The sequence below is a fragment of the Sciurus vulgaris genome (assembly GCF_902686455.1).
Source record: "Sciurus vulgaris genome assembly, chromosome: 11".
In the NCBI taxonomy this organism is placed as follows: domain Eukaryota; kingdom Metazoa; phylum Chordata; class Mammalia; order Rodentia; family Sciuridae; genus Sciurus; species Sciurus vulgaris.
This window is the reverse complement of record NC_136472.1, coordinates 5,156,804-5,176,152: the sequence shown is the minus strand read 5'-3', so window position 1 is coordinate 5,176,152 and position 19,349 is coordinate 5,156,804. Positions and strand designations below refer to the sequence as shown.

Here is a 19,349-nt window from a genome sequence, read left to right as displayed (position 1 = left end):
AGCCGCGTCTCAGCCGCTTCTCAGAGCCCGCGGGGCCTCTCCTGGAGCGCTGGCCGGCTGCTGGACAGGGCGATGTCCTGGGAAGGCCGTGGGCTTTCCACACCAGCACAGCATCCGGCAAACAGCAACGCAGAATAAAATACTTTAATGTCCAGCTCCAGAGACCCCACGCTGTCCACCCTGCGAGCTGCCAGGGGCTCCTGGGTCGCTCACCCCACAAGTGTCTTAGAGTGGCCCTCCGTGGAGTCCTGGTCCAGCCTGGGGGCTCCCTTTGACCTCGTCTGAGAGCACAGGGAGGCGGGGGACGTGTCCCTCAGCCCCCAGACGGCAGGGAACAGAGTTGTAGTCTGTGCGGCTGGTGGACACTCTGCGCGGAGCCCGGATGTGCGAGGACTTCGCTCCCGGGGGGTCTCCCCGGCTCTGCCTCTCCTGCCGCCGCTCTGCAGCAGCCGCACCAGCTCGTGGTCCCTGGGGTCCAGCACGCGGGGCAGGAACAGGGAGGACTTCTGCGTGCGGCGTGTCTTGAAGCCGCGGCGGGGCCGGCCCTTGCCATTCACAGACACATACCACAGTCTCTCGGTGCCGGGCTGCCGCCGCGTCCCCAGCCCACCGGGCGCCGAGCGGTACAGCCGGGAGGCGTAGGTGCTGTAGCCCAGCTCCTGGATCCGCTCCACGAACTCGCACTCGGCGCTGTAGTGCTCCTGTGGGCAGAGGCGCGTCGGGCTGGGCTGGCGGGGCACCCCCACACCTCCCTGTCCCGGGAGGCTGCGGGCACCATTCCTGCGCCCTTCCTCCCAGGCCTGGCGATCGTGGCCCTGGGGGGGCTCCAGGCGTCTCCCTCTGCCAGGCCTCCTAAGCCCCTGGAGGCTTGTGTTCCCTGCCCGTCTTCCCCGGCCCTGAGGCCTCCATGCCCCTCTGCTGTGCGTCCGGCATAGGGACAGGCTGTGGGGCAGAGGCAGGGCCTTCCCACCCGGGGGCCCTCTGTGGCCTCACGTCAGCAGGGACCGGACGCCTGGATGAAGGCAGAGGGGGCGCCCCAGAGCCCTCCTGAAGAAATGGTGTAGAAGAAAAGGAAGCTGTGGCGGCCGGGCCTGTGGTCCAGCCACTAGGGAGACCAAAGCAACCGGCGGAGGAAACGCCACCACAGGAGGGGTGCAGGTGGTTTTCAGGAGCCGGCCTGGGTCCCAGCCCTGGCCCTCGAGAGCCACATCTTGGGCACGAGGGTCCCCGCCCCGCGGGTACAGCTCGGCTGGAGCCTGGCCGGAAGGACGTGGCCACTGCTGTTCCTCGAGGAGCCCAGAGGCCCAGGGCGCCACAGCAGAGAGGACGTGCACCCTGTCCCCAGAACCACTGGGGACTGTGCAGGACATGTCACCAGGGCTCCTGAGGCCCGACCACAGGCCTTCTTCCCTCGGGGCCTCCTGTGGGGTCCGCCTCTGTGGGGTGGTGCCATGTGGGTGGGCAGGACTCGGGAAGCCCACCGAGGGTCCGAGCGCAGCCGCAGGAGGGCCAGGATGCACCTGCCCAGGTCCACCATGCCAGGGGCGGGACCAGGCGGGCTGGAGGACTCTCCTTTCCCCTGGGGTCTGGCCTTAGGGCAGGAAAGGGAGCCCTCTCCCTTTCTCTCCCTCTGGGGCGTGGTGGCCCCCAGGAGTGGGGAAGGGCAGCTCTAGGGTGGAGGAGGCCCAGCGGACCCTGGGCCTGTTTCCAGGGTCACAGGCTGTGGGGTCCAGGTCCAGGACTGGTAGCACTGACCTGGCAGGGACATGGTGTCAGAGATGCCAGGAGGGGGGCTCAGGGCGAACCGGGCAGGGGTCAGCACACCGTGTCACCCTAACGCTCACTGTCCCCATCGCTCCGTGGGTGCCCAGGACTTCCTGCCTCACAGTGTGGAGCACCCTGCCCAGGACCACCCCCCTGGTTTGTGATGAAGACACAGAGGCGGGGGCAGCATCAGGCCCCACAGGGACAGGGCATGGTCCTGGCCTTTGCCTGACTCCTGGGCTGCACTCCATGGTGCCCTGGGCCCCGGGGCTGGGGTCCCCCAGGCTGTGCCAGCACCTGCTTCCCACCCTGGCACACGGGGACCTGGGGCAGGCCCAGCCTCTTCCCAGGCCTTTGGTCCTGGCAGAGGTGTGTCCCTGGGCCAGGGAAGCCAGGCAGTGGGCTCTGTCTTTCAGGGACGTGGCGGGTAAATGAAGGACAGAGGCCTGTGGGCCTTGAAGGGCAAGAGGCTCAGGCCCTGCCAAGTGGGGTCCTGGGGTGGGGGGCACAGAGCACTTGCTGGCACCTTGTGGGCATGGGTAGCCAAGATGACCAGGGAGGGCCAGAGCCACAGACTCCACGCTGCTGTGGTTGAGATTCGATGGCCGCAGTGCCCAGGCCACTCTGACCCTGCCATCCCACCCAGGCCCTTCCCCAGAGCCCCTCCTACCACCCTAAGTGGACTCAGAGGCCTTGCTGACAGGGCGTGGGTGGGAAGTGTCCTGAGGAGGGGGCAGGAGGGGATGGCTCGGCAGGGCACAGCGTGTCTGGAGGGCGCAGGAGTTGTCCATCAGAGGCGGGAGGGGAGCTGGGTGCCTTGGTGAGCACATGTGGGTGATGTGGGGACCCAGGGGGCTGTGATGTGCTTTTTAGGGTGACCCCTCAGCATGTACCTAGCAGAATATGTCACAGGGTAAGTGTCGGGGACACTGAATGATTGCTGGCTGGCTGGAGACATGGATGGATGGATGGCCAACTGGGTGGGCACATAGGTGGAGGGACAGGTGTGTTCACAGGTGACTGAGTGGTGGTGGACAGGTGTGTGTGGGTGGACAGATGGGTGGGTGACTGGGTGGTGGGTGGCTATGTGGATGGCTAGAGGGCGATGCAGATGGATGGGTGGGGGGCGAGTCCAGGGACGACCAGGCAGAGGGGGCAAATGGACCTGTGTGGGGATGAATGGCTGGATGGACGGTGACTGTATACAGGTATGGGTGGGTGGACAGCTGGCGGGGACAGACGGGTGAGCGTGAGGACGGCTGACTGGACTGTAGGACAGAAAGGCTTCAGGCCAGACACCTGGTCCCAAGGCTGTTGGTCCCAAGGTAGGAAGGAACAAGGGCTTGAGTTACAAGAACGATAGTCTCTGGGAAAGGTGGGTGTGGACTGAGGCTTGGGGACAGACCTGATGTGGGGCTCAGACAGGGAGGGTCCAGGGCTCCCAGCTGACTCCGGCTAAAATGAGAGGCTGGGGGCCATGGTGCAGGTGGGTTCAGGAGCCTGCTGAGTTCCAATGGGCCACGCTGCCCTCACCTGGGGTCCCTGAGCTGCTGGGGTGTCCCGGGGAGTGATCTATAACTAGAAAGGAAGCTGGGACTGGCACTGGGGTGTCTGGGTGCAAGCCAATGGTCACCTGCCCACAGAAGTGGACAAGCTGGCCAGCAGAGGGGAGAGGCAGGATGCCAGCCAAGTCAGGGCACCCAGGCAGCAAGGGTGGGGCAGGATTGGTGAAGCAGCTCTCCTAGACCAGTGGGCAGCTGGCAGGAGGGAATGTGACAGGGGCAGCACACACTGCCTCCCTCTGATGCCATCTGCAGGGCAGTGAGTCCACTTCTGCTGGGTGCTCTGCAAAGTTCCATACCATCCAGCTAGATCGCCAATCTATCCCTGGCCTCGTGGTGCCCAGTGGGACCGTAAACCTCAGCCCTGCCTCTCCCAAGACCAGGCTGTGAGCTCTGAGGGACAGAAGCCACAGGTGGCCCACACACTGGGATCACCAGACAGGCCTGGGTCCTCCACCGAGTGGCAGTGCTGTGTCCTCCTAGGTCTGCCCTCCCCGCTCCACCCGGGGAGTCCTCTGGTGGGGACAGGAGGCCTTCCTTGTGGTCAGGGAGAGCAGTACCATCAGTGGAGGCCACCAAACCTCCTTCCTGGGGCACCCCTCACTCCAAGGAGAAGGAACAACCAAGATGGTCACTGGAGCCGGGGGCACGAAGCCCAAGGGTTCCAGACAGCCCCAGGCCTGCCTCGGGGGTGGGTCAGCCAGACCCGACCCCAGCAGGGGGCACATTCATCACTGAGCGGGGAGGGGACACGGAAGACCTGAGAAAGGCCAGCCCCGCAAGCTTCTGCTTCCAGACGCAGTTTCTGGCAAGGGCCCCTGGGCGCTGCACACCCAAGGTTGGCACTTCTTTTAGCAAAACGCTTGAAAATAGATCACTAGACTCCAGAGGTGGCAGGGGACCAGGTGAGGGGTGCTCCACACAGGCAAGATGGACGTCTGGACTATGCAAGGGTGCACAACCTCTCAGTGCCTGGGAGGTGTCAGCCAGGGGGCACGTGGTCATCAACTGAAGTGGCAAACTTCCTAGCTGGGTGTGTGTCACACCAGGTGTTCCCTGGACGATGCCCACGGAACCAGGGGATCGGTAGAGGGGGTGGTGCACCTGGGCTCGGGCCGTGGCCTCGGACTGGGCTCCCTCCTCCCGTCCGCTCTGCTCAGTTCCCCCCAAGCGCTGACGCCCGGCACTTCCACTCCCTGCCCCTCAACTGGCTGAGCCTGCCCTGCTCCTCCCCCAGCCCTGCCCCGCCCAGCAGAAGAGCTTTCCCGGGGAACCCGGGTTTGCTTGCAAGTCTGCTTGAACACATTAATTCAGTGGAAGCGTGGGGGTCTACCTCCCCTCTGTGCTCTGCTCTCTTCAGGGAAGCTAATAATGATGTGATCGCTTTCTGACCCCCTGCAGGCCGATCTGCTGGGGCTGCCTCCCCAAGGAGCACCCGAGAGCTCGGGGCTACCGATTCACAGGCCCAGGGTCCTGGTCCAGTGTGAGTCCTGCACACTCCTGAGCAAAGCATTCTTGCACCCGGTCCCCTCAGTCCCCTCTGTCCCCTGATGTGGTATTCCAGGGCGGCGGCTACTCTATCAGTGCCCGCCCATGCAAGAGATTGGACTCACGGAAGCGTAGAGCCGGCCCCTCTGGTTCATGGCCAGGTACCGCCCAGAGAAGAGGCCCTTGATGGCCACAATGCCCACCTCCACGGCCGTGATCTCCAGGATGCCTGGGAAAGTTGGAAGGCCCGTCAGTCGCTCTGCCTCCACAGAACCAAGGCAAGCCCTGAGCACCACCCAGTTCACAATGGCAAGGTCACCCACGCCCCACCGGTGGCAGGGGCTGGGAAGGGAGGGAGAAAGCACCGCTGGAGAGGAGAAGGGGCGTCGGCCTCGGAAGGCTGCGCCCAGGAGAGTAACTCGAACCCAGGAGTGGGCGAGAAGGTTTGCATTTACTAGGGTGGGTGCTGTAACTCCACCAGGGTGCCACCCAAGTCAAGCTGGCAGTGAATCTGGGTGGGAGATGTCCCGACAGAGGGTCCTCGGATACAAGAAGTGAGGCGAAAGCCGAATCTGGAGCTCACAGAGGGACACTGGCCAGGGCTCGCCCACACCCCAGTGGATGAGGACGTCGAGTCACTCTGGTGCCTGTCTTTGTGGACACCAGAGAGCTTCTGGGGGTTGGGGTTGCAACAAAGTTCCCAAATAGGGCCATGTCCCCAAAAAGGGTTCCAGGATGCCTGGAACTGCCTTCCAACCCTTTCCAGGGGCACATGTCCAGGGCTGGTGTCCGCCACCTGCATGGTCGGGGGACTTCGTTGAGGTCTCACTCCAGGGCGTGAGACCTCCGGGCCTTTCAAGTGTGGGGTACAGTCATTAGGCTCCCCAGCGCCAGCCCAGGGGGCAGCAGCGCTCAGGTCCGGATGCCTGCTGAGGCCGCTGTGAGTGGCCCCTCCCTGCTTCTGCGTGGCCCACCTGGGTTGCACCAGGAAGACTGGATGCTCTACGACCCAGGGAGACTGAATTTGGAGGGAGCCTGTGTGGGGTGTCTGCAAGAAGAGTCCTGCGCACAGGGACCCCCAGGCGACCACCATCCCCACCATGTGCTCAGATGGCCTCCTCCAAAGACGCCCTCGCAGGGCTGTGGCTTCCCCGGGAGGAAGCTGCGGTTTTCCGCTGCCACCTTGAACCGCTGTGCGGCTTCCTGCGCCCAGGGCGGGAGTCAAGCGCAGCGCCCTAAGCCAGGATCTCCGCGGTGCTTGACACTCCCACGCTTCCCACTGCGGTCCTTCCGGGTCCGGAGCGCCCTCCTGCTCCCCACCGGGCAAGGCTGCTTAGGGTTTCCCAGCTTTCTCTCCGTGCAAGGGAGCTCAGCACTGGCCTCAGGTCCGGGTGGCTAGAGTCACTCCGCAGAACCTGGGGGACTGCCCAGTGAGCGCAGCCTGGGCCTCTGGTCCTGGGTTCGGGGAGGGCGTGCTTGTATCTCGAACTCCCCCAGACCCAGGAAGATGTGCCTTGGCTCTCACGACCCCCATGCCACAGAGGGGAGCCCCACCCTTCTTGCCACCCCTGCGGGCAAGGGCTGAGACTGAGGGGTGCGGATCCCAGCCCAGGGAAAAGACAGGGCAGCAGCCTGCAACCTAGCTCTGGGAGGCGAGTGTCCTGCTCAGAAGCGGCAACCGGGCCCAGCCACCTGGGCGACTCAGAGCCGGGAGGGTAGAGGGGGAACGCAGTGCACCCAGGGTCGACAGGAGGTGGAGAAGTCGTGAAAATAATAAAGAGAATGATAAATGCCTCCTCCAGATCCTTTTCTCCGACAAATTCAAAGAGCTTAAACTTGTCAGAACTGCCAAGCAGGGAGCGCGGTCTCGGAGTCGCCAACCACGTGCCCCCTCCGAGGAGCCGGCCAGGCGGGGGCATGCGCTGCCAGCTCGCCCCACCTTGGCCCAGGTTGCTGCGCTCTCTTCGGTCCCGCTCCCAGCTCTCCCCCGACTGCAGAGCGCGCTTTTTCTCCCCGGACGAGGCGGCGGAGGAGCGCATCCGGGTGGCCGCCCTCTGGCAGAGGGAGGCGGGCACCCTGGGCGCGCCATCCCTTCTCCCGGGCGCTGCTCCCACCGGGGCCCCCGCCGAGCCAGGCACTCACTGTAGGCGCTGTTCTCCAGGCTGCCATTGACGCGGCCGCTCGGGTGCAGCTGGAGATGGTACTTGGTGGCGCAGTAGAGCTTACGGCGCCGGGGCGCCCCTCCTAGGTGTTCGTAGACCCCGCCGCGGCCCCCTGCATCGCGCCGCGGCCGCGCCCCGGGGCCCGCCGCGGGCCAGCCGGGCTCCAGCAGGCTGAGCAGCAGGAGCCAGATCAAGCCCATCGTGGCATCGCGCCCGCCCCGCGGTGGCTGCAGGCCAGCGCGGTGCCCATGGAAGGTGCGGCAGCCCGGCCGCGGCGAGGCGCTGGAAGACGGCTCCCGCGCCTGGCGGTGCGGACTCCGGCTCCGCGGGAAAGAGGGGTGGGGAGAGGAAAAGTGGGGGGGGGGGGAGAGGAGGGAGAACCTTTAATTTCCACCCAGGAGCGGGGAAATTTCCGTTGCTGCGCAAAGCGCTGGAAGAAAAGACGGTTCGCCAACAAAAGGCCGACGTGCTCCCCGGGCGGAGGCGCGGGAGGGGCGCGAGCCCCGCGGGGCGCGGGGCTCAGGCCGGGGGCCGCCTGCGCACACTTGCCCCCAGCGCTCCGCCGTCGAGCGGCGACTCGGCTCGGCCTCGCGCCCCGCGCCCGCTCACGCCCTCCTGGCGCTGAAAGGTCCCTTGCCCGCCCCTCCCCCGCTCCCGCCCCCAGACCAATTATGCCTCGGAAAATTATAGACCGAGGCCTTGAGGCGGCCGCCCCAGGCCCTGTCACCCCCTCCCGCCCCCCATCAATCCCCCTGCACAATGGCACCGCCGCGATGACTGATGTCCGCCAAAACAGCTTGCGGGGGAAGTCGGGCTGACAAACGCCCATTAAAGGCTGCGCATAATGACGGGGACCGCGGAGGGCGACGGAGGGGAAAGTCTGCGCTCGCGAGCGCGCTGGGGACCCGGGGTTGTGTCTGCGACCCGCGCTTCGTGCGGGAGCTGCAGCGCTGTCCTCTGCCCCGGGGGGCAGTGCCAGGACCCCACGGGGGGGGGGTGGTTGTCGCTCTCCAACCCGGCAGACCGGGGTGCACAAATGAGGTTTGGGCACTTGGGGTAGGCCTCGGACTTTCTGTCCCCGCTGGTCCTGAGAGGGGGCTGGGAGGGACAGAAGAGTGGGCACAGAGACGGAGCCCTGGAGATGCAGGTAGAGCAGGAGAGAGAGATGGAGACCCAGAGAACAGCGAGGGTCCCCGGGAAGAGTGCGAAGGAACTGGAGCAGCCTGTGAGGGAGAGAGGAGAGGTGCCTGTGTGCCTTTCCGGCTGGCCCTGACCCGAGGGGCGCTGGTCCAGGGGAGAGAACAGCGCTCCCTCTCCAGGCTGGGCTTCCCCTTTGCAGGTGCCCCTTGATCAGAAGGAGCCAGAGAACCCTGGCCCCCTCTAGCCCACCACCTCTCTCCTGCTCCACCCCCAACCCACAGTTCCCAGGGAGTCCCTGGGCTGGTCTCCAGCCCCGCCCACTGTTGTGGCAGCTCTGCCCTAGAGCTGGGCCCAGAGTGCTCCCCATAGGAGGGACACTGTGGAGGACAGACGTGCTGGTCTGACCTGGCTGAGCTCTGGCCTTCTGGGCAGCCTGGTGCGCAGGCTCCCAGGACACACTCCTGAGCGAGAGACTGGCCTGCTCCTTGCCTGCCTGGTGGCCTTGGCCACATGAGACTCTGGCCTCATGTCCCAAATGTAGGTCCTAGCCTCCATGGACTGGCCCGGCTGCATCTTCCCAGCCATGGGTCGGTGTCAACACCGAGCAGCCCACAGGTGAAGGACCATGGGTCGTCACGTGAGCTTGGATCCTCTGAGGGAAGGGGTGCTGCTCAGAAAAGCCCCAACAGTAGGCACTGGCCCTGGGAGCCCCCCGAGACCCTGGCTCATCGTGTAATCCTCTCCCCAGGGACCTCAGGCAGCAGAGTCCCTGGGCTGGGGTCTTCCTGCTCCCACGTAGCCACACATCTGGCCCTTCCATCCGCCCTCCACCCTGAAGTTGGAGGGAGTCACCTGAAACCCCAGGTTCCCTAGCCCTGAGTCCCGGACCCCGCAGCGGCCCGCTCCCCAAGAGAGGCCCCTTGCCCACACCTGGCCCACTCCTAATGGGCCCCGTGGGCCTCAGACACCCAGTGATGCCCTCTTCTTTATGCCCCAACTTCCCGGGCCCATGAACTTGCTGGATCCCTCCTCAGGCCTGGGCTGACTAAGTATCACCCTCTGCCAGGCCCTGGTGTGGGGCTGGCTGAAGAGGGCCTGATGCCTGCACAGCTCCCTGGCAGGGCGGGTCTCTCCCACAAAGTCTTGCTGGCCTGGGCTGGGCCAGGCCGGGCACCCACCCAGCAACCTCCGCCTACCCCTCTGCACGGAACCAGGTGGGGGGTACTTTAATAGTGACCCTGTTAATCGCTTCCAAATGGTCAGCTGTAGCCATTTGACTATTTGGTCTCTTCCAGATCCTGACCCAGACACCCCCAGGCCTGGCCCATGCCCTCTTACCACCAGTCAAGGGCCTCTGGGTCCCTCCCCAAGACCTTCCCAGCCCTCTCTGGTACCTGAGCCCAGGCCACCCACCTCCAGCCCTTCCCCTAGAGAGGGAGCTGGAGGAGGAAGAGAAAGGACAGGGGATGTGGTCCCAGCCAACCAGGGACTGTCAGATGTGGTACTGGCCCTGGGCCCCAAATTTGCTCTAGGAGAAGTAGGAGAGAGAGACCCAGTCTTCTGTGGGCTGGCTGGGGCCAGTGGGTCCCCTGAATCATGGAACTGGCCTGCTCAGCCCACCTTACAAATGAGAAGTGGAGGCTCAGAGAAGTGAATCAATTTACCCAGAGCAACACAGCCAGAAGACGAGGCAAGATAACTGGAATCCCCACATGCCTGCCTCAGCTTAGGGCACCTGGCTTCATCTTCCAGCAGGCTGTGGGGCCCAGAGTCTAAGCATCAGGTCCCCTCAGTACCACCTTGGCTTCTGACAAGGGGAGAAGCCACAGCAGGACAGGGGTGATACCCAGTGTCAGTCCCTGCCTGGTAGATCCAGTGGGGGCCAAGGAGGGTTCCTCCCAGGCCACGCAGAGTCAGGCATAGAGGGGACTGCGACTCGGGAACAGGACATCCCGAGGAACACAACCACTTTCTCTTCCTTGGTGAGCCTGAGTAGGTTCTCCCACCTTGCAGAGAAGAAAACCCAGCCCCCAGAAGAGCAAGGCCACCACTCCCAGGAGGTGGAGCCTGGCCCAGCGCAGGCAGGGGCCCAGCAGCTGGGGTGGGTCGGGGTCCCTGCTGAGAGCCCCGGGCTGGCACCTGCTGGGGCCTCCCTATGCCAAATGTCCCTGGAACCCTGGACCTGCCTGTGCCCAAGGCCGAGGAGGGCTGTGGGGCAGAGAGGAGCACCCTCCCCGTCCTCACTGATCTCCAGAAGAGCAACCAGGCCTGGAGACCCTGAGTGGGGGACCCGGCGCAGAGGGGCCCTGTCAGGGGATAGCCCCAGACTGGCCTTGCGTCTCTCAGCATGTCCACTTCTAATGCCGACCAGATTAATTCAGATAGAAGCCACCCGGTACAGTGTACGCTCAAGAGCTTTTAGGACACAGCCAGCCTCGGATCCTGGGGGATCTGCTCCAGGCCACACCTGCCCTCGCCCATGCCCTCAACCATCCCAGACCACTGGGAATACCCACCAGTGCACGGCCCCGTATTTTTCTTCTCTTCCTCCTGCTCCTCCTCCCCCTCCTCCTGCTCCTCCTCCTCCCCCTCCTCCTGCTCCTCTGGCATGCCAGGCAAGTGCTCTACCACTGAGCCACACCCCTGCCCTGCAAATGCTGCTTAAATAGGGGCTAATGACCAGGATAAGTCTGCGTATGCACAATACAGACATGAAGTGTTCCCTGATTTTTTGTTTTGTTTTGGAGCTGAGCATCGAATCTGGGGTGCCTGACCACGGAGCCACATCCCCAGCCCTTTTAGGTTTTTTTTGAGACAGGGCCTCACCAGGTTGCTTAGAGCCTCACTAAGCTGCCAAGGCTGGCTTTGAACTCCTGGTCCTGCCTCAGCCCCCGAGCCGCTGGGATGACAGGCGAGCGCCACCGCACCACCTGCCCGGATGTTTTTGATCTGTGGTTGTTTGAATTCTCAGCTGAGGAGCCATGAATGTGGAGGTGGACGGTACTCGAAGTCACAAACCAACACCCGGGCAATTCAAGAACCTCTCATCACCCCACAAAGAAACCCCATCTGCCGATGTGGTGTCAGCCCAGAGACCTTGGAGACCGAGGCAGGAGGACAGCAAGTGCAAGGCCAGCCTGCAGCCTAGGGAGACCCTGATTCAAAGAAAAAAGTAAAAAGGACTCGGCATGTAGCTTGGTGGCCGAGCACCCCGGGATAGTCCTGGCACCACGACCAAAGAACCCCGTCTGCATGTCCTCTGTCCCTGCTCCTTCACCTCCACTGGCTCCAGCGCGGGGCAGCACCAGCCGGCCTACTGTCTACGCATCTTCCATTTCACGTACATGGAATCTTGCTGAGCGTGCCCTGGATGAGGCCAGCTGCTCTCACCCAGCCTGAGGTCTCAAGGGTCATTTGCTGCAGTGGGCGGGAACTTCATTCCTTCTTATGACCAAGTAATATTCCATGTGGGAGTAGGCCAGTTTGTTGATTCATTCATCCATTGACATTTGGGCTATTTCCTGACTATTTGGCTATTGTGAAGCCCCAAGGGGGAGTTTCTTTCTTTTTTGCTTTTTATTGGTACTAGGGATTAAACCCAGGGGCCTTCTACCACTAAGTTACATCCTTAGCCCTTTTGTTTTCTTTATTTTGAAGCGGGGTCTCACTAAGTTGCTGAGGCTGGCCTCAGCCTTGGGATCCTCCTGCCTCGGCCTCCCTAGTCAGTGGGGTCACAGGTATGCATGGTTTAAGCAGAGTTGTAAGGGAGGAATTCCCTCTGGCTAGAGGGAAGAGAGGACAGAGGGCCCCGAGGATAAGAGACAGACACATTGAACTGTACACCTGTTCCCCTACTGTGTTGTCACCTGCCTGGGGCCACATGTGGACAGAGTAGCTGTATGGCCAAGAGTATAGCCTCTGGGGTGGTGTCCCCTGTCCACGTATTGATGACTGGCATGTTGCTGGCCTCCGTGCCTCAGTTTCCTCAGCAGTGACAAGTCAAGGTGTCAGCACTCAGGCGTGTGGAGGCTGGTGGGGAGTGGCTTCCCAGGCCTCCAGGGCTGCCCCTCTCCTCCACCTCCCCCTTCCGCAGGGACCCCAGCCACGTAGGCTAGGCCAGCCTAGTGCCCCCGCCCTAGCCCAGCCACCCGTCAGGCACTCTCTCTCCAGGTGGCTGCTTTGGGCCTCAGGTGTGTGAGTCCGGGGACCCAGCGCAGCCTGCAGTGAATCCCTCCCGCGCCCAGCGTGAGGATGGTGCCACTGTGGCCTCACCTCGCAGGGGACGGCAAAGACTCCCTAGGCGCTCTCTGCAAGGGCAGTCCGTCCCGAGGTCCCGGGTGAAAGGGGCTCTCCGGGGAATTTTGGGAGACGCAAGGCAGCCCGTAGCAAGTGCCCAGGTGACGTGGGCCCGTCCTGTGGTGGGGCAGGTGTGTGGGGGACGTGGGGCCGGCGCACCCCTCCTCCTCCTGCTGAGTCCACACCCACAAACCCACGCACCCTCCTGTCCCAAGGAGGCGGGAAGGACCCTACCCCGTCTGATGCTCTGCAGGGTGGCTGGGGTCCCATCGCCCAGACAACAGGGGTTTCTGGCAGCGCAGGCCTCACGCCCTTCCTGGCCCACCTTCGGCAAATCCGCCAGGTCCTTAAGATGTGGTTGCCGCAGGGAAGCGTTGCAGCCACTGGGTCATGCGGGAGGCCACCACGAAGCCCGCTCCAGCAGGCCGAGGCAGTGCGGTCAGGAAGGAGAGGTCAGGAGGGCGGGCACACTGCCGGGCTGCAGGAGAGGCTGTGGAGCCTTCCACCGTGAAGCTGGGCGGCCTCACTGCCCCCACGGCAAGACCCCTTCACGTCCCCGACGGGCTGCCTGGGCATTGCTGTCCACATGGCCGCGTCCCACCGCTGGGTCCCTCCATGGTCTCTGAGCCTGTGCAGCCAGCCCTGGTCTTTGGGGCAGTGCCCACACCGCCCACTGACGTGGGCACGGGCTGCAGAGGAGGCCAGACCAGCCCTCCCTCCGCTTCTCAAAGCCCGCACAGGACTGTCATGGCACCGTGCCCTCTGCAGAGGGGGCAGGAGTGGACGAACATGTGAACGAATGACGGAAACGGCCTCTGCGCCCTCCGCTCCACCCAGCTGCTCAGTTCAGGAAAAAAATGGAGGAAAAGGCCCTTGTACAGTCCTGCCAAGGCCGGCAGTAGGGGCTGGGGCAAGACATCACAGCAGGCCACCCACCTGGGGACCGTCCAGAAGGGTGGACGGAGGTTTCTGGAACCTCTGATTTGACAAGACTCCAGGAACAGTGTCGTGGGAAGACGACCGGGAAGAACTAGTCACGGGAAGCCCAGGGGCACTTCTCACCCTGGAGCCCACCGCCCGGCAGACACCCCAGGGTGACCAGCAGGACAGAGAAGAGCACTGAGCTTGTCCCTGTGGTGCTGGAGGGCGTGGAGGCTGGGGCTCCCGTCGTGGGAACCTCAGGCAGCACTGTGCCGAGTCCCTCTGGCTCCAGGGACTCCGTGCCTGGCACCTGACCCCTCGGGTCCATAAAGACTTGTGCCCTAGGGACAGGGTCGTGGCTCAGGGTGCAGCGCTTGCCCGGCACGCATGAGGCATGGAGCTCCATCCTCAGCACTGCATCTAAATAAATGGAATAAAGATCCATCGACAACTAAAAAGATATTCTCAAAAAAGACACGTGCCCCAGAAGTCCACAGCCCCACCCTGGAGACCAGCAGCCCCACGGTGGGACAGCTCTGGGGACCTCGGAAGAGCAGGGCCCTGAGGGAAGACCACACACAGCGGTGCAGGCTGCAGAGTACGATCCCCGTGTCACCTCCGGGCTCCAGACCCCTTCTGCCACCTGCAGCCCGTGTGCAATGGGCACGTCCTCCCTGCCCAGTGACAACTTGCTCATCTGTAAAAGGGGGACAGGCCGTGGTGTCATGGTGAGGTTGAAATGGGTTAGCACTGCACTGGGGACAGTGTCAGAGAGCAGTGCCCGCTGTTGCTGGCCTTCCTGCACAGCATGATGCACGGAAGGATCTGGAAGGTAGCAGGACCCAGGAGGGGAGACCTCTGTCGGGGAGGACATGGGCAAGGAGGACGTTCCCCTTTTACCCCTGGTGTCCCTCTCCCCACGGGGGGTGATGCACCCTGCGTGTGGGCGGCACGCCAAGGATGGCAGAGGTCAGTGCAAGGCTTCCTTGGCGAGGCCCCCAGGCCGGGCGGTGTGCCCACAGGATTGGCCTCCGTGGAGCCAGGAAGGACCTCTGCCCCGGCTCTGCACGGGCTCTCTCTGGAGGGACTGCAAGCGTTGAGGCCAGAGGGAGACAGCGGGGCGCGTGGGGTGTGGGCTGCAGAGCTGGCTTCAGGCGGGAGGTCAGGGTTCTTCCAGGGACACAGACCTGGGAGCAGAAAGTCCCATATGACTGGTGGCACCATGGGGACCACAGTAGCCTGACGTCTTAGAACAGGCAAGAGCTTCCCTCGCCCCGGGGCCTGGCCGGTGACCAGCTGGGGCCCAGGCCCAGGAGGCTCCCCAAGCCCCCACCCGCCTCCAGACCGGCTCTGCTGCAGCAGACAAAGCTGGCCCTGAAAGGTCAATTTGGATCAGCCGGGACAACGAGAGGCTTAGGCAAAGCCCCACCCGACCTAAGGGGGCCTGGCGCGCAGGCAGCCCTACCTGTCCGTCCCAGGCCTGTGCAACGTGGCCCATCGGCCCCACGTTCTTCTCTCCTGAGTTTTAGCTCCTTTTACCACAGATTGCCCGACAATGGGCTGAACTCACGTGGAGTCATTAGGCGGCGGGAGAGGGCTGGCCGGGCCCTTCCCGGGCCATTTAGAGGTGCAGTGTCTCCTGGGGACATTCACACAGATGGAAGGACTGTCTCTGAGCTTGGTGACATTTCATTACCGCCAGCCCTTCCAACAGCTCACAGGAGTGCCTCCCTCCCACCCCTGCACGCCATCCGGAAGGTTCCTAGTCTGCTTTTTGGCTCCCTGGCTTCAGCTGAGAGGCCAGCACCATAATCCAAGTCAAGCACCGACCTCTGACCCCACGCGTACTTCTTCTCAGGGGGGTTCCCTCGGGGTGCCGTCTGAGGCGGGCTGGGCTGCCGGCTTTCCCAGGCACCTGCCAGTCTGCCCCCCCTTTGATCTCACCGAGGAGGGAAGGAGCTGCCCGCTCCTGCCCGCCTCGAATTAGCAGCCATGGCCCCTCCAGGGCCCTTCAGCAGCCTTAACCCTGCCCTGCCTGGCATGCAGGGCCTGCCCCAGGCCCATCCAGGACATCAGGCTGCGGGCTGGCAGCCCAGTGAGACAGGGACTCCAGAGAACTTGGCTCAGAACCTCGAACCTTCCCGCCACCCACCTCTACGCCTGTGGGCTCCCAGGAGGGTCTGGGAGGCAGACGTCCCGTGGACGGAGCTTCCAGGAACAGCAAGAGGAGCTCCGGGGCAGCCTGGTGGCTTCTGTCATTGTGGGGGCCTCGTTTATCAAATGGCAGGATGCTCACTTCTCCATGATGAACCCTAATGAGGTCTTTCTTGCACCTCGACAAAGCCAGATTTGGACAACTTGGCCCCACAGCAACGACACACGGGTCCCAGCTGCTCTGTGACAGTGGCTGTCTGGTGCCCAGGGTGGAAGGCCTGGCCGTGCTGCCCACCTGCACTGCCCTCATTTCCCTGGGTGACACAACCCGTCTGGCTTTGTTGGGACACAATCACAAGCCCTGAGGTTCCCCCACGCACACCCTCCACCTCAGCCGGATCCTGGAGAGTCATGGAGCGGCATTGCCCTCACCCTTGTGCACTCAGGACTGTTTAATCACCCCCGAGCACCCTTAAATCGCTCAGCGGTCTCCTCTCTCCAAACTCCCCGGCTATTTGAAATCTCCCACTGACTTTCCACCATGTGTCTTCCAGACATTTTGCGCGGTGGACCACATGAAGGGGGTCTTCTGTGACCGAATGAACTTCCTTTTGAATCAAAGAAAGAGCATCCCCAGCCACCCCAGCACCCAGCACCACCCACTGCAGGTTACCTGGTGGCCGCCCCCGCCCTGAGCTGGTGAGGTGACCACAGGGGTTTTGGCCACTTCTTTGAACTGTGCTCCGGAAACCAGCATCAGGGCCCTGCAGGGAGGCTCTTGAGAGCTGTCGGCCTCCGCCTGACTGTCTCCGGCAGGACTACGGAGCCCCAGGGCCCCCCCGCGTGCCCCAGGGCCCCCCTGCGTGCAGTCAGCTGGCTGCTGCCTTAGGCCCCAAGGCCTCAGGGTCTTGTCTGGGCCCACATCTGTCTGCTCCCGAGAGTCGGGCTCTGTCCCCTGCACAGCGCCAGCCGGGAGTTGGGGTGCTTCCCCAGGGGCAGGGCAGCTCTTCCTCTGCACCCCCAGACGTGGGGAGCCAGCAGGGACGTGCCTTCCCCACTTCCAGGGCACAATAGCTCCACAAGAGACGCACAGTGGCAAACGCTGAGGGGGTGACAGTACCAGCCCCTCTCCCCAGCCCGCTCCCTCCCACTGCAGCCGTGCCTGGGAGGGGGTCCCACCAACCTCAGGCCCACCCCCCAGGAGAGCCGGGGAGCCTTCCAACAGAGCATCCAAACCACTAAGCAGAGGCGGGAGGTGAGCCCCTGCCACCGCCCAGGCCCCGCTGGCTGGTGTCTGCCAGGCTGGCTGGGGCCCCATGTGCACCTGGGTGAGGAAGGTCCAGGTGTGGGCACCGCTCTGTCCTGTTGGGGAGCCTTGAGCCTCGAGCTGAGGCTGGTACTGTCCTGTGATGGGCCGCGGGGCAGCGTCCCAGCCCCCGCGAGGTCGGCTAGGCCTGAGGACCCCTGGGTGCCCTCCTACCCCCACAAGTGTGCTGGCGTCTTGTAGCTGGTCCGACTGGACCTGGGCTTCACAGCTGCCATTGCCACTTTGCAGCTTGGCCAGCAGAGCCGCGCTCAAGGGCCCAGCCAGCCAGGAGGTGGAGGGGCCGCAGGAAGGGCTGAGGCTGGACGTCACTTCCCAGCCTCTAGACTGGCAGGCGCGAGGCGTGTGAGCAGGGTGGGTCTGGAGGCTCTGTCCTGGATGTGACCCACCACGGGCCCTGGGGATGGGGCAGCCACAGAACTGAAGGCTGTCTTGGCGGGGAGAGCAGCGGGGTCTGCCTGCAGGAAGATGGGAGCCCCCGTCTGCCAGAGCTGCCCTGGAGACCCTCACGCCCGCCGAGGCCCTCACCTCCATCACTGACCGCTGGCCACCTGCTCACCTCACCCACGGCATTCTAGGCTGCCTGGTGCCCAGCCATGAGCGGAGGACACAGGCTGACAGGCATCCCAGACGTGGAGAGTGGGGACCTGCAGACAGGAGCAGGGCGGCCAGGGTGGCGGGTCCCCTCAGGCCTGTGGTGCCGGGCAGGCTGCAAGCAAGGCCCCCAGGCTGGCCAGGGTCGTCCCTGGACACCACAAACGCCACCGCCCCGTCCTCCCCGCCCTCTTGAGGTCCACCCTCTGCATCCACCTGAGCTGCGAAGCTGAGGCGCAGGAGATCTGCAGACTGCGGGAGCACACGGTGGGTGGGGAGGGGGCGACTTGCAGTCCGGGACCCCCGCCAGGGCTCTCCCCTCTGGGCAACCACGAGAGAGAAGGCGGAGCGGGGAGCCGGGTCCAGGAGCTCTGCAGCCCTCTGGAGCCCAAAGCGCGATGAAAGCGAACACCAGCCTGCCCTGGCGTCAGTACTGGCTCTGCCCATGTGCCCTTGGAGATGGACAGAGATGAACTCACGTAATCCTCCTAACAACCCGGCAGCCAAGGACCCTTGATGGCCCCATCTCAGGGGTGAGAAAGCAGAAGCACAGAGAGGCCAAGCAACTTGCCAGCAGGTGCTCAGCACTGAGGGCACAGCTAGGATCCACTGGCAGGAAGACATGCCAGGCCTCACTGCCCCTCTCGGGACAATTTATCAGGCAACTTTAAGGTGATCATGAAGATGATACAGTTTATGGCGAACACATCAAACATCGAGTGAGAAAAAGCAGGATCCAGAGCTGTACCTACGTTCTGTTTGCAAGGAGGAGACAAGATGTGTACCTATATGAAAATGCAATACCTGTGTATATGAAAATATCACCTGTGGCCAGGGCAGACACAGAACCCAGGACCCAGGAGTGATCGGCACGGAGGGCCCGGGGCGGGCACTGACCTTTTCCTCTATTTTCTCTAATGTCCACAACCCCATTGTCTCCACAACAAAAATAACTCATTTCCCCTTGAATGAGTTCCTTTCAAGTGTCCCTTCAAAATTCCTTCTGGATTCTCCAGGCCCAGCCAGGTGCCTGCAGGGGCGAGGGGGCCGTGATCCCGGACGCAGGGACAGGGGCCCGGCTGTGCGGGGCTTTGATGCTCTGCACGCATCACCTGAAAAGAGGAGTGCATTTCTCCGCAAGCCCGGGCGGCCGACGGGTAACCAGACCCCGCGCAAAGGAGCGCCATGACCCGGGCGGCGGCTCCGCGCGGCCCTGTAATCCAATCCCGCCTCCCAGAGCTTGAGGACGGCAGGGACCCAGCCCGGCGGTGGGCGCCTGGCCTTGCGAGGGGCCGCTCCAGACCCTCAAGAGAGCGCATGTGGACCAGCTGCGCCGAAGCAGGGCTGGCAGCTCTGGGGTGCGAAGGGTGACAAAGGTAGACACCTGCGGAGAGGCCAGGCAGCGCCCCGCCTCCGCTCCGCTGGCGCTGTTGGCGAGGGCGGCTGGAGGGGAGGGGGGACCCCGGGTCTCGGCCGTGGGGGTGTGGCCAGGCATGGCGTGGGAAGGCCACCGTGCTCCCAGGCGGCAGCACAGTGCAGGACTGCAGAAGCAGGTGGGGCCTGGCGACCCCTCTGGACCAGCTCTGGGCCTCTGCTTCCTCGTGGGAAGATGGGGATGCTGCAGTTGGTTCACTGGTGTTGGTGACGGCGAACCTTAGGACGAGCTTGGCACACGGCAAGGGTGGAAAGGAAGAGGTCACGCAATCCCAGACCCCATCGGGCTGGCGCCTGTCTTCCTGCAGCCCTCTCTCAGGGAAGGAACCAGCCCAGGGCTGGCAGGGGCAGCCCCGTGTCTCCTTGGGGGCCATTGACCCACACTGTCACCACCCAGCACGAGTGACCACCCAGCACGAGTGACCTCCGCTGCACCTGGCTTCTGGGACGTGCGTGGTAGGTTCTCCCCCTTGAAGCTTACAGTGACCTACGAGGACCCAAGACCTGACC

At 63.7% G+C, this 19,349-nt stretch overlaps 1 protein-coding gene across 1 annotated transcript; it reads right to left on the bottom strand.

The window, feature by feature from the left end:
* Positions 1–209: 209 nt before the first annotated feature.
* Positions 210–7,176, bottom strand: FGF3 (fibroblast growth factor 3; the record flags this gene model as incomplete). The annotated part of the gene is made up of 3 exons (XM_079103435.1): positions 210–701; positions 4,940–5,043; positions 6,957–7,176. The coding sequence occupies 3 exons, from the start codon at positions 7,174–7,176 to the stop codon at positions 210–212; spliced, it is 816 nt and encodes a 271-aa protein (XP_078959561.1).
* Between the last annotated feature and the right edge of the window lie 12,173 nt (positions 7,177–19,349).